Source organism: Seriola aureovittata, chromosome 4, assembly GCF_021018895.1.
Source record: "Seriola aureovittata isolate HTS-2021-v1 ecotype China chromosome 4, ASM2101889v1, whole genome shotgun sequence".
Lineage (NCBI taxonomy): Eukaryota > Metazoa > Chordata > Actinopteri > Carangiformes > Carangidae > Seriola > Seriola aureovittata.
Window position 1 is genome coordinate 10,036,521 of NC_079367.1, and position 16,459 is coordinate 10,052,979.

The 16,459-nt window shown below is 39.9% G+C and overlaps 1 protein-coding gene and 1 long non-coding RNA gene across 5 annotated transcripts in view; one reads left to right on the top strand and one right to left on the bottom strand.

Annotated features, from left to right (window-relative positions):
- The window catches only part of LOC130167339 (uncharacterized), a 77,614-nt gene that overhangs the window by 14,191 nt on the left and 46,964 nt on the right, over positions 1 to 16,459 (bottom strand). The window lies entirely within an intron of this gene.
- igsf5b (immunoglobulin superfamily, member 5b) lies at positions 1,306 to 16,264 on the top strand. 4 transcript variants are annotated; one of them, XM_056373374.1, is made up of 10 exons: positions 1,307 to 1,444; positions 2,084 to 2,148; positions 4,243 to 4,554; positions 7,907 to 8,034; positions 8,985 to 9,150; positions 9,692 to 9,823; positions 12,587 to 12,611; positions 13,363 to 13,451; positions 14,850 to 14,914; positions 15,921 to 16,264. In XM_056373374.1, exons 2-10 carry the CDS (start codon positions 2,103 to 2,105, stop codon positions 16,014 to 16,016), a joined length of 1,059 nt encoding a protein of 352 aa, XP_056229349.1. In that variant the 5' UTR covers positions 1,307 to 1,444; positions 2,084 to 2,102; the 3' UTR covers positions 16,017 to 16,264. The 4 variants fall into 4 exon arrangements, with proteins under 4 accessions (XP_056229352.1, XP_056229349.1, XP_056229350.1 ...); XM_056373375.1 differs by having other exon boundaries at positions 4,246 to 4,554; XM_056373377.1 differs by lacking the exon at positions 14,850 to 14,914 and having other exon boundaries at positions 1,306 to 1,444.

Consider the following 16,459-nt stretch of genomic DNA (forward strand, 5'->3'; position numbering starts at 1 on the left):
TTCTATTTTTGTTTTATTTTAAACTCTTTTGTTGGCATATTTATGAATCAATGGACCATTGTGCTGTCTGAGCAGTGTTCGGGCCAACAGGAAAGCAAATGCCTTGTCCCTTGAGATTCTGAATAGAGGTGGAGGGGAATGTACACCATTATTATTAGATGACATGGGAAGAAATGGCCTGGCATGAACTGTAGTTATCTTACTGAAACATCTAAGCATTGTTAATATGCTAAATATACCTATAATAGCCTGTCATCTAGGCAGGACCACCACTTTACAGGAACTAAAAATAAGAACTGGGGAATTTGCTCTTTGTTTAATTTCGAGAGTCAAGACGCAAACTCAGAGTAGAGTAGGCGTAGAGTTGGAAGGTCACAGTAAAGTACTCTGATCCTTTACTCAAATAAAGTATAAACAGGAAAATGTATTGAAAGTATCAAAAGTAAAAGAACTCAATAGAGAGAAAAAGCCCCCGTGAGTTACAATATTAGGTTGTGAATACTGATGCATCATTGCTTTAAGCAGCATTTTACTCTTGCACCTGAGGTGAAGCTAATGTTTAGCCTAATACTTAATACAAAGTCTGGTAGTTTAATCCAGCAGTTCCCAGCCTAGGGGTAAACTCTTCCTCAGAGGGTAACGACAAATCTGAGGGTTCATGAGATCACAATGAGGAAGGAAAGATGATAAAACAAAGTTCTGCTACACAAACTTTTCTTTTTTTGTGTGGAGGATATTGGATATGTTTTCTTCTTTGGGCCTTCAATGTGACAAAGGACCCTTACTTGACACTGACTTTTTAATTTGTTTTTATTGTTTAACAATCGTTTGTATTACTAAACGCTTATGATATGTGTCTTGATGTAAAATGTTCATCTGAATAAAAAATAACTATAGCTAATATAGAATATAGAATATTTGCCTGTGATTTGAAATGGAGCTGAAGTTTCAAGTAGAAGCCACTTGGCTTCATGTATGTCAAAATAAACTTAAGTACATCACTTGAGTAAATATGCTTTCTGCAGGAAATATGTCTTTGCTAAAGCACTGAACGCAAATAAGATGTCATGCATTGCACTGGCTTTGACAAAATATGTGAACTTAAAGTTTCCAAATGTTTTTTTTTTATTTCTTAAATTACCAAATAGGTCATTCTTCTTTTATCATTCATTATTCAGTGTGTCCAAATGCATTCATCTGAAGAGGGTGGGGGGTCTAGTTATAGGGCCCCTGGGAAATAGGGATTTACAAGGGACATTGTTTGCAGAATGAGTCACACTGTGTGTTTACATCTGCACAGTACAAAGTTCCCACCGAGTGTGGTAATATTTAACGGGACAGCTTTGCTTGATAGAGCACCATGGCATGAGGAAGAAGCAGCATCACTGACATGTATCCACTGTATGTGACGTTCGCTGCTGATCCACAGAGACGCCAGACTGAGGTGAGCCAGACAAACTCTGGGATTTATTGATAGTTATTGTAAACTTAACCTCAACCTCAATTTTAGTCAGGAGATGCGACTTTCTGCCTTGTGTGAAAGAAATGGTTCAGAGACAGGTGCCGTGCAACAAGTTACATACAAGATCTCAGTGATTTTACTGGTTAACTTGGTGTTTTTGAGTAATAATACAAGCTGTAATTGTCGCACTTTGACAACACAGAAATACTCTTTACATGTGTGGAAGAGAGAGAGAACTTGATGTTTCTTTCATGGAGTTACAGTCCTATCTGTGGTCATAGAGACAAGAGATAAACGGTTAACAGATGGTTTGTTCAGGTGTCGTCACATTTGCTGTAATTTGCTTTGAGTCTTCTTTTAAATGAATGATTTTTGGAAAGGCATGAACGCACAAGGATGAATTAAACTCAGAATAATAAAATGAGAATGAATCTAAATTTAACAAAAAAGGATTTATTACCTTTTTACCTGTTTTTCTTTTCTTAATTTAATTGTATTACCAGCTAAACTTAAAAGACAAGCTACAGAGGATGCAAAAAAAAAAAAAAAAAAAAAAAACCACCTGAGATTATGATAAAATGTGGCCCGATATATGGAATAATTCAATTATTTTAATTTCAGGATCATCCAGCATTGAACAATGGTGGTTCATCTGTTGGTGTTCCTACTTTCATGCAGGATTCAAGGTGAGAGTTCAGCTCATGATTTTTACGAAGAAATAGGGGTACTGGAAATAGAGAAGTAATCCAACCGTCCCCATGGATTGCCATATTTGGTAGACCTGTTGGCAAAAATATTTCAGTAATTTACCTCTCCAATAGCCAGTTGCAGAAAACTATTATTATGAGACTTCAGTTCATGACAAACACAGGAGCTTGTTTGACTGGAGTTGTGTCACAGAGGCCAGTAATGTGCTTGTATTAATGGCCACATTCAGTGCCGTGGTGTGTTTAATAGCGGAGCCCTTCAGATTAAACCAACAGACAATCTAATTAGAAGGCCTAATGATCTATTTGCACTTTATAATTAATTTTCTTTAAAATGGCTGCCTATCTAGTTAACAGTAAGATGTTGCCGGTGGTCAGGGGACTTCAGAGTCACTGGTTCATGGTCCCAATAGGAGCACGCACAAATTATGCTCATTAGTCTGCCATTCTCTGATTGCAATGAAAAGGAATAGCTGTATAGGCTGGCCTAGATATTTCTCAGACCTAATTTCCTAAACGGATGCATAATTTATGACTCTGCATGCTGGCTGTAGAAGGTAACACAGTTAGCTCACCACAAACAAGTTATACATCACCCTGAGTACTGTGGCATAAACATGTTATTTCATATTTCACGGTCATGCCATTAATATCAATTCCTTTTCTCCTTCATTTATCAGCAACAAAAAGCCACAAAGATGTGCCGGAATTTATCTGTGTGCATGTGTCTCCGTGTTTATGCGTGTATCTGAGTAATGTTTATAGAGTAACTGAAGAGTAGGTCCTCGCAGTAGACTGTACAGCTGGTTATGGATGATTGCTCAGAGTTTGTTCATCAATTTTAGCCCCAACCGTGCAACTGCTTGTAGCTTCATCAAGTTCTGCAGGTTCCTGTTAAATGTTTACCCTGCAGAGCGATGCTGTGGCCTGTTGCAGGCAGCTACTAATGAATTTACACTCTTCTCCTTTGTCAGTATTTCTTCCCTAAATCCTATTTGCCCTCATTCATCCTGACAAGCCAAATCGCCAATCTCTCTCTGGACAGCCACAGTAAGAAGCAGATTTAGGGAGTTGTGCTTTCATTCTCCTTCTTTGTCTCTTTATCCCTTTCAGGCTTTGATGTCTCTCTTTTTCTCTTACTATCATTTCATCTCTTACTTGCACCCTCCGTGTCCTGAATGTTCTGTCAAAGTTGTCTTGAGGAGATATGCATTGGGTCCTCTGTGATGGGAAGGTTTTGATTTGTACACCGAAGCATTAACCCATATTCACTCTGACCAAGCTGAATGTATCCATACTTACTGGCCACTGACTCTACTCTACATTAATGGTTTTTCCTTCTCCTTGCATACACTAATTTCAATCTATCCCCCCGAGTCTCTGTGTATGTCAATATACTGATTGGATGTTTTCCTTCTGATTTCTACTGCAAATGTGATCTTGCTGTTTATGTACCCTGGATACATTTTTATTTGGTCTGGAGTCAATTTGTGTTGAAAAAAGTGAAATATTGTCCAATCCTGTTAAACTTGTATTGATGTTATTGACAACTGTAGCATTTGACAGTTGTTGCTTGTGTAACCCATCCCATAAGTAGACGTGTGTGGTTTACATTTTGTATATTGTAAAACCAGCCTCTTAATTGTGATTGGCTTAATGCTTTTCATTTACATTTACATTTATTTACTCAAATGGCAGACGCTTTTATCCAAAGAGACCTACAAACCTAAAGCCTCATATAATTTAATATAAAATTGAGTTATATATTGTTGCCAGGCAACCTCACTGTGACAAAAAGGCCATTTTCATTTTGGCTTTTATACAAATTAAACGATATACAACGTGTTAATTTGTGAGCTGAGACAGGCTAGGTGTTAAGCTAAGCTAACCGGCTGTAGCTTCATATTTACCAAACACACAAGAGAGTGTCAAACTATTCCCTTCAAGGTAGTTCAGAAGCAGTGCGCATAACTGATGCTATGGTGTTTTGAATCGTTTTCACTTCAGATTCACTACAAGATAGATGTCACTTCAGTTACAATATTTTATGTCTGTCTCTCCTTGGACCTTTAGCAGTTGGAGCTCAGATGAAGCTGTCACCTGAAACATTAACCGTCCTACGAGGGGAGGAGGCCCGCTTTACCTGCAGCCCCAACACCCAGTGGACTGCTATGGTGTGGCTGCTGGACGGCACAGTGGCACTCACCATCTCAAAGTTGCATGGTGTCCTGCCATCCACCAACACTAATGTGACAGCTGAGAAAAGCCAAATCTCAAAAGACAGCTGGGTATTTGTCCTGAAGAGCACAGAGAGGAACAACCAGGGACAAGTGACCTGTGACCTCCAGGACTTTGATAGGAAAACAGCAAGCCTGTTTGTACAAGGTCTGTATGGTCATATGTGAGCATATGTTTGCGTGTGTGAAAGTCAGAAGAGGTACTGTGTGCACGTGTGTGTTTTGAATTGAATTTCAAAGGCTTTTTGTGCAGCCAGGTTCTCTCAGGGATACTCACTTTCTTGCAAACACGAGTATGCACACAACACACACACACACACACACACACACACACACACACACACACACACACACACACACACACACACACACACACACACACACACACACACACATATGGAAAGGAAACCAAGCAGATGGCAAGTCTCTTGAAAACCATTGCAGTGTGAGAGAATGCAGAAATAAACTGAATTTAACCTTGACAAGGCAAAAAGCAGTGTGGAAAAAAAAGAAGAGAAAAAAAAGAGGTAAATGAAGGGACTAAGCAAAAGTTGTGTAGCTGCTTTGATTCTGTCCACCCACACACTGCTCTCTTTACTAAAAAAAAAAAAAAGAGACACAAAGAATCAGAGAAAAAAAAACATAGCATTTGTTTGTAGAGTAGGGTTCAGAGAATGAAAGTTTTCTGCTGCACTAGTGCCTGAGTGATCAATCATGGTGTATATCACGGGTGGGAAATCATTTGGGTCCGGGTGGTGGAGTACAGTTACCCTGGCGTGTTTGATGGTTCTTGTGACATTGTTAATGACAGTGTGGGTGTGGTGCCGAGGACAGGAATCGATTGGCCCCAGATATAAATACCAGTTGGAAAGTGCTGAACTCCATGGCAGTCAGAACAGGCAGCAGCTACAACCAATCTCCTCTCCTCTCCTCTCCTCTCCTCTCCTCTCCTCTCCTCATTTAGTGTTTATTATGCAGATGCTGTGCCAAAGGGGTTATGCTGTGTGAGGAGGACTGGGTGGCACATTTGCTGAAGAGTTACGAGTCAGGACTTGATAAAAATCTGTTGTTCTCTGCACTTCTAGATGGAGTTGTTATCTGTAGCAGGAACTGCAGTGAGAACCAGCATTTTAACAAGCGGGATTTCCTTATAGTAATTACCAAAGAAAAACACATCCAAAACAACTTAGAGTCATTTCTGCACTTCATTTGGCCCCATCATCATCATTCAGTCTGAGTTTCTTGGGAGAGCACAGAAAGATAAATCTATATTTCCGCCTTAACTTGTGGAATTAATTAAATTGAAAAAAAGTCATAAAATAGGTAAGGTGAGAATATTGTTTGTTCTGCCATGGCCATCTAGCTAACTGGACCAATATACCAGTGTTGATAAACACACAATGGATCTTATGGATCTTAGGGATTAAACATTATCCCTTCCAGTTGCTCACACATTCACTCAAATGCATTATAACAGCATTAAACCAAGTTAAATGTGTTATATAAAGATGGCCTATGTTATAATTAAAGCTCAGCATTTTTACTATATCTGGCTGGAATATTTATTATTTTGCTATACTTATCATAAATTTGGAAATTCTGTGAAAATGATTATTACATGAATATATTAAGATTAAAAATTAGATTTTAAATTCTTTGTCACTTTAGCGGTAAGAAAAAGAGGTTGTTCCAATACAACCAATCCTATTTTTAAGAAGAAATGAATGGATGGTGTTGATGTTTCTTTCTCTAGGTCAAGTTTAAAAAAAAAAAAAAATCTAATAACAGTATGCAAAAAGTGAACTGAGAGCTCAGCTTAAAAAAAAAAAAAAAAAAAAAATCAGCGTGGAAACATCCGCTCTGCAAAAAGCGAGAGGAAACAAAACCAATGACCCATCGCCTCCAATATATTATGGAGAGAGCCCTCATTGCTGCCAGTGCCACAAATCCCCACTGACATATGCAGCCATTAACAGTAGTGTATGGTGAATCAGGCCCTCCAGTGTGGATGCAGAGGATCACTATGGCCTGACACAGCCTCTGAATTAATTGTGCATCCTGGCACGCCCAGTTAACAGTCAGCAACTCTGCCTGTGATTTGTGTACTGCAGCTCAAATATACTGTTGGAATAGAGCCACAAATCCACACAGGCCTGGTTGACTCCGTGTGCTACCATCCACACTCCCTGCTTTAATTGTCCAATATGAAGATGGTGTAAATATGACTACACGCTCCCGCTAGCTCTCGCCGCTCCTTCTCTGCTTATTCCTCTTACTCACTCCAACTCAAACACACAAACCTTTCACTTGAACTAATCAATATGCGCTCATGACTATAAAGAGGATCTGCAGATGGCTAGAGCTGCAGAAAAGGAGAACACTTTGATATAAATCAGAAGAGTGAACATGCATGTGGTAATTGTAGGGGAGTAGTGCCCCTCTCATTTGCAAAAAAATCACACCCACACATAAAGTGCCCATGTTATATACTGTTCATGTAACACACACGCATACACACCAATCCTACATACGCACACGTAAAAGTCTATAAATATTGCCCTCAAAGTGGCAATTTCCCCTTTGACGACCCCTGCTGAAAAATCACCGAAATTAAGAGTTCGCTGGGGGCTCACGGCCTCTCAGAGCCCGCCACCGCAGCCCACAGTCTTCACTTTCCCTTCAGTGATTAACAAACCTTATGAAACCTTATTTCAGGGATCACTTAGATCGGAGCTTTGGGAGGAAGTGCTGATGTCATTCTTTTTCTATTCAGATGTATCAATCAGCCGTGATCGCCCAGAGCCCCTCAGTCAGTGCAAATGAGGCTGCTGGTTCCTCGCCAACACTTTATCCACCCGTGCCGAGATTCTATCCAAGAGCAGCTGGAGTCCACTATCAGAACCGGTCTCTGTAAGAATTGGACGGTACGATGTTTATGACACCAAATCAGGCATCAAATAAAGGCCCCTGGAGAAAAGGGACAGCCAATGATTTGTACTAAACATCTGCGGATATGAAACTAAATCACCACAGACATGTCATTCGCTTAGACAAAGCACTGACGCTTCTGTAATTATCTTTCTGTCTATAGCAATTGTCTGTTGCATCCACCGCCTTTCATTCTGCTAGATAATAACTTCAAATATGAGATACTGTATCTCCCAGGGCCTTAAGTGGCTTATTTGGCTGTCAGGGAAGGAGATGAAGGGGAAAACGCATTCGTCAGGCAACTGAGACTTTTGAGACATGCGATCAATCACCCGGGACGAATGAAATCCATCTTCAGGCCAACTGGAGAAGTGATGCTCATCTTTGGGTAAAGATAAGAGCATGAAGCTGCATGAATTTCAAAGGAGACTGTCGATGAAAATCAGTTAGACCTACTCACACTGGTGCATATGCATGAATATACAGGCATACATACAGTATACTGTGCATGTGTGTGGGCACATAAAAAAGAAAAAATTCAACTTTGTGAATGTACTTTCTTCTGATTGCAGAAAAGGGCAGCGTGAAAGTCTTTGGGGACAATAAGTTGGCTTTCCAGGGCCAGTCAGTGCTGTTTGAATGCCAAGCAGTAGGGTGGTACCCTGAACCCCGTCTGCAGTGGCAGGTGAATGACAGAAAGGTAAGTACTGCAACCAGACATGCTCATCATATTCATCTTTATAGTGAAATGGGTCAACGTTTTGGGTATTTTCCTTGTCTAAACTGAGGGATGAGGATAGATGATGTTGTATGCTGTACAGATTGTAAAACCCCTTTGAGACATGTCACTTTGAGAACTTAAAAAGCAATTTTATATCCCTAATCAGAATACACTAATGCCAAAAAATTGTTTATGTGAAAAAAATTTCACAGCTGCCTTATTTTTACGCTCCAAAAAACCCAACCAAAGCATATGTACTGCTATCTATTTATTGGCTGTAACTTACCCTAATACAAATAAAATGTACTCAAGTGCATTTAGTTTATAGTATCCCAAAAGCCCCAAAATTATGTTAAAAACACTTTCTTCATTGCCTCTTTCAAAACTTATTAAAACATTTTACTCACAATAATTCACAGTTAACATTTAAACTCAAAACTACTTTCTTCTCAAGTATATTTATATTTGGAAGAGGTGGCTTCAAGTGCACTGCTTTTAGAGGGGATGAGAGGAGCTGATTTGATTGACCATTAGTAAAGTCCATCCCTTTTACTGTACCTACTTGTAATGTATTTCTGCTATGACAGGAAATTCTGTCCTGCCTCTGAATAGAGTGGGAGTGGTGCTGTCAATGCAAGTTGTTCTTGTTCCTTAGGCTGAACCGATGCTAACAAATCTGAGACAGCTCCATCACCTTCAAAAAGCTCAACTTTTTAAAACTTTTCATTTACAAAATGTGACAGGCAGACTCACCCTCAGTCCTATACAGTAAACATTTATGGGTGAACTGCTCCTTTAAGCTCAGATACATTTGGCGTACTTACAGAAAAACTCTGAAAAAGTCTGGCAAGTTAGAACGTAGTCATCCCAATTAGAATATACTGTAAGTGATAGTAATCGTCTCTCTCTCTGTGGGGAATGGTGTGGAGGTGAGCCAGGGTGAATACAACATCAGCAGTGAAGAGTCAGGGAAGAGCCTCTTCACTGTGAGCAGCAACCTCAGTGTGACGGCCGCAAAGAGCTCTTATGTGTGCTGTCTGGCCTCCGTGTCTGCCCTCCCCACGCCACTGAAGAGCAGCGTCCGCCTGACAGTGGGTGAGACTGTAACACAGCCATCGTGTTTCACATTAAAATAATACACACAAATGCACAGTGAGAGCCGTCTGTCAAGCCTCTCTTTGTTCTGTCCTAGTTTAGATCTCTGTCTCTACATTTTGTGTGTTTCTCTCTCGTCTTTTTTTTTTTTGTTTCATTTTGTTCTCTCCCTTTTTTTTGGGGATGCTTGTGAATCATCACTCAGCATTATTGTTGAAGGGGAGAGTGGAATAGAAAGTAGCTGCCAGATCAACACTGCATGAGTTTGCATCACAGCCACTACAGCGGAGCTGAGGTTGCAAACCTCTGTAAGGCCCGCAGCTTCAAAATACAAATGTTGCATTATTATGTTAGTAATGTTCCCTTTGCAGTTGTGGTTGTAACACTCTCTTGAAACCTAAAAATGAAAACAGGAAATTAAACACAGCTTTCTTCACACTAGGTCGGCAAATCTGTGATTGAATTGCAAGGTAAAAACACTGCTTCAGCGTTTTTTTTTTTTTTTTTTACTAAAACACTGATGTGACCTTCTCTCCCTCAGTTGCAGAGGTGGTGCAGGAAGGAGACGACTGCACAGTCCCGCTGGCAGTAACGGCCTCCCTCTCTGCTCTGCTGCTGCTCCTCCTGCTCTGCATCTGCACTGTCCTCTGTTACAGACAAAGGAGACAAGCAAGTAGGCACTTTTCTCTTCCTTAAATTGCTCTAGGTGAAAAAAAAAAACCTCCCCTCCTCCCCCTTCCCTTTTCCAGTGCAGAAACTGTGATTAAAGTATAATGAAGGAGATAGGTGGTTACACGCTGTGACTCGGCACTGCCCTGCGCTGGCCTTCACCAAGGGCACACGATATTTTTTCTGACAAAGGCAGAACATTAGTTGTCAGCAGAAAGCTTTATTTCTCGGGCAACAGCAGCACACAAAGATGTTGGAGAGGTATGTGCATGAGTGCAGGGCTGGCAGTTTGAATCCCGAAACAACTGGGAAAATCAAGACAGGAAGAAATAATGACTATCAATCCTGAACATCTACTGCAGAGGAGCAGGGCATGGTCCAGGCATATCACTAGTTGGACAGTTTGTGCAAGGCAGCTTTCAGGTGTTCAGTCCAACTGAAACTAAATTGGATTTTTCAGCATACAGTGAGTCAGATGCAGCAAACTTAACAACTTTAAAAATGTACTTGCATGTGTAATTCTGGTCAGTTAGATGTTGGTGTGGTCATTACTCATCCACTTGTAAGCTACAGTTTACAGGGCAAGTTTTGTCACTACATTCCCCTGCTGTGTCTCCATCTGCTGGGCTGCAGCCTGCTGGCTCCACTGTCAACTATTAAGTTAAATAAATCACTTGAACATTAGGTTTGTCTGGAAAAGACATGACTAAATATGATTTTGGCAAGACTTGAAAGTCTGATTTCTAAGTTTTTTTTTTTTAAAGTGTTTACTGAAGTAGCATACCTTACCTCATTTGTAATCATATTCATTACACAGTGTAAATTTATTTCCTTGGGCATCAGAAACTGGACAGTTATGGAGCCAACCACAGTGAAGAATAAGTCACAGCAGAAAAACTAGTATATCTTTGTTTATGCACTTTATTTTGTAATTTCTATTTTTTGTTAGTTGTTATAGTTTGAAGTTTGTCCTACTGTACTTTTAATGTGCTACTACAGTATATAAACTACCAAGCTAGTAACAGTTGTTTCACTCCCACAGGACCTGCAGCCTCTTCACTGCTGGTGTTTGATTTAATAAAAGTTGTTGCAGAAAAAAAAGATAGGTTGTAATTTCAGTGAGCCTCCCCTGTATAAATAAAAGGGGCTGTGTCTCGGTCCTGGGTTTATATCCTTAAACCTTGATAGTTGCGTTGGTGGGAGCATTCTGATAAAGGCTGAGATGTGAAAACAAGTTGACAGTTGTGTGTTGGGAATGCAGTGGCCTTGGACAGGATATCAACCTGTTTGCTAAAAGGATTACAGTTTTTGGCACGCTGGCAGAAATTGTACCTTGGGGAATGAGAGGTTCTGAATCACACCTGGTTCGTGCCTGATGAGTCGGTATGTTTGACTGAAGCACTGTGCCACACAGAAAGGACACAGCGTATCTCACGAGTTAGTTAGTCCAACAAAGGAAGTCAGACAGTGTTTTTTTTTACTCTATTGCTGAGTTAGATTAGGAGATTAATACCTCTCTCACGTCACACATCTACTTCTCATAAAAAAAAAAAAAAAAAAAAAAACCCTAAGCATAATTCCCAAAATGTTGAACTATTCCTTTAAGTTGAACTTTTGTTTTTAAAGTTGAAAGGTGACTAAGGCAGCACCAACTCTTCCTTCACAGCCCTCCAGGTCTTGCATGGGTCAGGAAATGCTATAAACCCATTAATAAGGTTTTAAAATCACCACACAGTGAGACAGTTTTACTGCAACTCTTTTGGAGCTCATAACCCGACCTGGAATATTTGTGATGTGGCCAGGCTACTTGTCACCTCTCCAAGCAGAGAGGTCGATACCTTGGCGAGGTGCGGAAGTGCAGTGGCGTGATGTTGTAAAAAGCCTGGCCAGGAAAGCAGGACGTTGCAGAGATGTTTCCTGAGTGCCATCTCTGAGGGGATCGTTGCTCTAGCACAAGGAGCAGGAGGAGGCCTGTTTGTGTGCGATAACAAAAAGTGGCCCTGAGTCACACATTAAGAAGTCACTGTAATCCCTGTGACTGATTCTGGACCATTGCAAATCATGGCCATGGTTTAGAGCTAAGGAATTATCATAAAGCAGGTGTGACCTTTCTCCTTCGGCTGCTGATTCTGTACCTGAAACGTCTAATACCTCCTTCACCGTCGTCCTTGATTCAGTCTCAGTATCGTTAATGTAACAATCCCTGAGCAAGTTAAATTAACTTCATGAGGAGGTTTCACATGTTAGAGGATGTGGCTTGCTTCCAAGTCACTAAGCTTTTCTTTGGGTAATCCACCTCAATGGGGAACAATGTATGCTTTGTAATTATTTAAAAAATAGAAGGGATCTAATATAGGCCCCCTCAAAGACTTTGGCCAGCATGACAGCAGGGATTTAAAATATAATGACAAAGGCAATTTCTCTCCCTGTTAAAGAAACACTTTATACCTCTCCTGGGGCAAGCACCATCTGCACCATTGTTATATTGTTGTATTTTTGCTGTGGCCAGGAGGACCTCTGGCAAAGACAACCATGAAGCCGTGTTACAAAACTCATTAACACTCAGCTCCAGCTTTCACTGTTGAATTGACTGGAGGCTATGATAGTAGTGCAGAACCCAAAACTAATAAACAACAGGACATTTACAGCTTTCCTATTGTAGATGCAGTGAGCTAGCACAATGGGTCTGTGGTCAATGCAGTGAGAATGATTAAGTTAACGTCTGATGTTCTGTAAACTTTATGCCTCTTTTTTTTTTACCTTTCAGAACCAAGTCCACAGGCGGCCATATGGTAAGATTTAAAAGCTCTTTTTCTAGACTCATTCTGCTTTATGAGGCTATTTTTAAACAATGAACACATTGGATTTTTTTCACTTTTCTGAACTAAGAAAAAGAACTTTGAGACAAACTGTGGCATCTTAAGTGAAAGTGACTTTCTCGTGGAGGGAGAAGCTTCAAATAATCTGTGGCAGAAGCAGAGACATGCAGGCCCGGCTGCGTTGAGCTCCATTTATTCTTTACATAAGCCACTATAATATGAGGCCTCAGCGTGAATCTTAGTTAATACATACATCTTATTTCTGAGCCTGAATGGACTTTTATTGTTCCTGATAATAAAAGAAAACTGAAGACATGAATTTGAAATTGCATGCATTAAATAGCCATTACAGTTTGTAGCAACTTAATTAAGATTCAAATTGTCATTAGCTCATTTAAGAAGATATATCACACATTGTATTTGTCAGCACTTTCCATGCAGCTGAAATACAATTTATAGCTTTTCCACTGAGCACACTGAAGAGAGAGTTGAGTACATTGGTTGGGGCTAATAAAATGCAGTGATAAATGATGATGATGTTCATTTTTTATCTATCAAAGCACTTTATGATGAAAACAATGCAGCAGCCTCTGATACAGTGCAGCAGCTTTATGAGAAAGTAAAATTGTCTGTTCACCGCAGCATAGCCTCTGACAGCGTAGCTCTGCCGTACCCCAGCTAAAGGTTACTTTTTCCATTGGACCGTTCATTTGGGTATTTGCAGGTTCGACCAATCAGAGGTTGGGAAACGCTCGGTTGCTGAGGTGACAGCGGGGGAGGTCAACCTGGGATACTCTAGTGAGGGCCCCACAGGTAAGAGAGCTACATGTAGTTCACCATGACAACTACAACTGTAAAACAGAATGACACTGCATATCAGAGAGTAAAGAGAAATATTTCGGTAATTTAGTTATAGTAAGTAGGTTACTACTATGCTAACTGCATACGTAGGTCACAGTTTTATTACCACTTGATCAACAATTACTTGATGAGCTACAGAGGTTTTAATTAACATGTCAGGCTAATATGACAGTAGTAAGTTTATAGTTTCCTCACAAACCTCTATAGCGGTCATTTGTGGCACATCTGTGCTCTGCTTCTGACAGGTCACTGGTAAAGGTCAATGAACTTCATAGATTACTGAAAACTGCTTCAGTCACTTTAAAGGACCTTTCCAGTGTGTTTGCATCTGTCAGCTTTAGCTTCTTAACTACAAATTATGTAAACTTTACATTTTACAATATTCTTTAATGCATTCTACCTATTTTTTAGGTTTCTGGTTGTTTGTTTCCTATAGTTTCAGGAATTTATTGGTTTCATGTCATTTCCATACAATATGAAAATCAATATTTTGCGTAATATAAAGTCATGTAACTGAACATAAAATTTGTATTTTTATTTTTTGTCAAAGTTAATGGAGCTATTTGGAAGTTTTGCAATCGCTACATAGCCAACGTTAGCATAACAAACTTCATTTCTTTACTCGCCAATAGCTGTTTCCAGCGGTGGAAAGGACCACCGGTCTTTTCTTCTACTGAAGTTAGCATGCTAACCAGCTAGCCATGGTCTGTCTTGTGACTTTCCCATAGAGACTCACTGCAGCCTCCAATCTGCCCAACTTTGACAAAAAATAATACAGACGTGATGTTCACTGTGACCGATTACACAACTCAATCATATTTCAATAGTCTGCTAATATATTTTGATATTGTACAGAAAGCAGTGGAGGCCAATGGATGTGTGGAATGGCAGACATTTTCTAAAACACTGCAGAATGGTTTACAGGATAATTAGCTGTAATATTGTGGTAAATTGACTAAACATCCAAAAATGATTGGTTTATCACCTTATTATTTATTAGTAACATACAGTGAACTTCACAGAAGTATTAGCCTATGTGGGTGAGGTACTTGCAAATTGGCTTTAATGAAATGGTCAATCACAGTTAATTGAGCAGCTGCAAAACACAATGCTCGTTTGAAAATCAAGCAAATCATATTTAATTTAATTTTTTAAATTCTGTTTTTCAGACAGAAACAAAAGATACATTTAAAATCAGGATGACGTGCCTACTTTGTACACATCTCAGACCTCTGAGCCACTAAATCGCTTGAATCCTACTATTTTGCTGAGGTCTGAGCTGGTGGGCTGTAGCTGGTCAGAGGGGCTGTGAGGTTAGATCAGGCTAAATTGCTGTTTTTCACCCCACAGATGCAGATTACAATGAGCTAATCATGACAACTCATAGCCAGAAGGACTTTGCCAGCTTTCGCAAGGTACGTTAGAGAAAGAGAAGAAGGTGAGAGGGCTGAGCGAGAGAGAGAGAGAAAGAGAGAGAGAGAGAGAAACCAATAGAGGCAGAAATCGACTGAAGCTGAATAATGCATTCAGTCATTCTGCAGCTGGAGTTCCTGCTTCTCTCACACTGATGAGAACAGGAGGGAACTGCACCGCTACACTGTCTCACGTCAGGTGGCCTCCCATCAGACAACTGAAACTCAACCACTGTTGAGTAAATCCAAATTTGTAGAGCTTCTCAAAATCAGCACTATTTTTAGCTTACAGGGCACTTCTAAGTGGCTCCTCCATTACTGTGTATGATCCAAATATTGTCATGAACTACAAGTGTACATGTAGGACTAAACTGAGACCTGATTGAGACACAAACTGATAAAAATACATGCTGTGTATCCTGCACATGTTTTCATTGGCCTAACGTGATCCCAACATGTTCGTGTTGAGGTAATTGTGCCTTGGGTAGTTTTTAATGTGACTGACTAATTGATTGTCACACTGATTTTGGATTAAATACTCTATTGATACTTTGTGTAAAATCCTGGTGTCTAATAATGAAAGGCGGAGGGACAACTGCACTCTTCTGGACTGGCTTTTCCCCAATTACCTCTGATGTGGAGCAGCGCTGACTTGAGCTCACAAGTTCAGTTCAGATTCCCTGTCTTAAAGTAATGAACCAGGTGCTTTAAATTTGGTAATAGGATTACCTTATCTGGAGGTACTGAAGCTGAAAGACGGCCACTTTTAGAGCCTTTAAGGCAATAGCTGTCTTCAAGCTGTCTTCAGATATGTCTGAGGGTCATCATACACCGGACAAAGACACAGTATCACTGCTGCACTCATGTACGATCGTGTTGTTTCCAGGAAAGCTTTCAGGATAGGAATCTTAGTTTGTAGCCTTTTCCTGTGACTGTTGTCCATCGACAGTGCTGCAGAAAACTACCTGGTGTATTGCCACTAAGAGCTAAATTTGATGGTGTTCTCCAGGCCCCTGATGTTGTGCACTGCAGCAGCCTGTCTGTACACAGTGAGAGCCAAGAGGAGGAAAACTACAAGAACATCAAGAGAATTACCACAGTTTGAATATGTTTATTATGATGTTATTTGATGTAATAAATGTGATGAAATGTTATTGAAAACAGTGTATTATTATGATGCGCTCACCAGTGTTTGTATTACATAACTGACATTTTTATAAAGCTAGGTGCTAATATTATGTGATCTTGAGCTGTACAGCACGGTTTTTGCAAAGATATTATCACCTTTGGTGTTTTTTAATGAATCCTCAAAATAAATTTTTGAATAAATTACATTGTATTTTTTTATGTACAGTTAATTTTTTATGGTGTGTTTCTTGATGTTGTTGGCTTTTATCTACCTTAGACTTGAGCATTTTTTCGGGAAAATTCTGGTTTATCATAACTTGGGTTTTATTTTTGTTGCTTTGCCCATCATTTCTGTCAGTTATCATAACACTGTACTCGACAAGTTGATTGCTGAGCAATAGTAACACAATGAAATTAAAA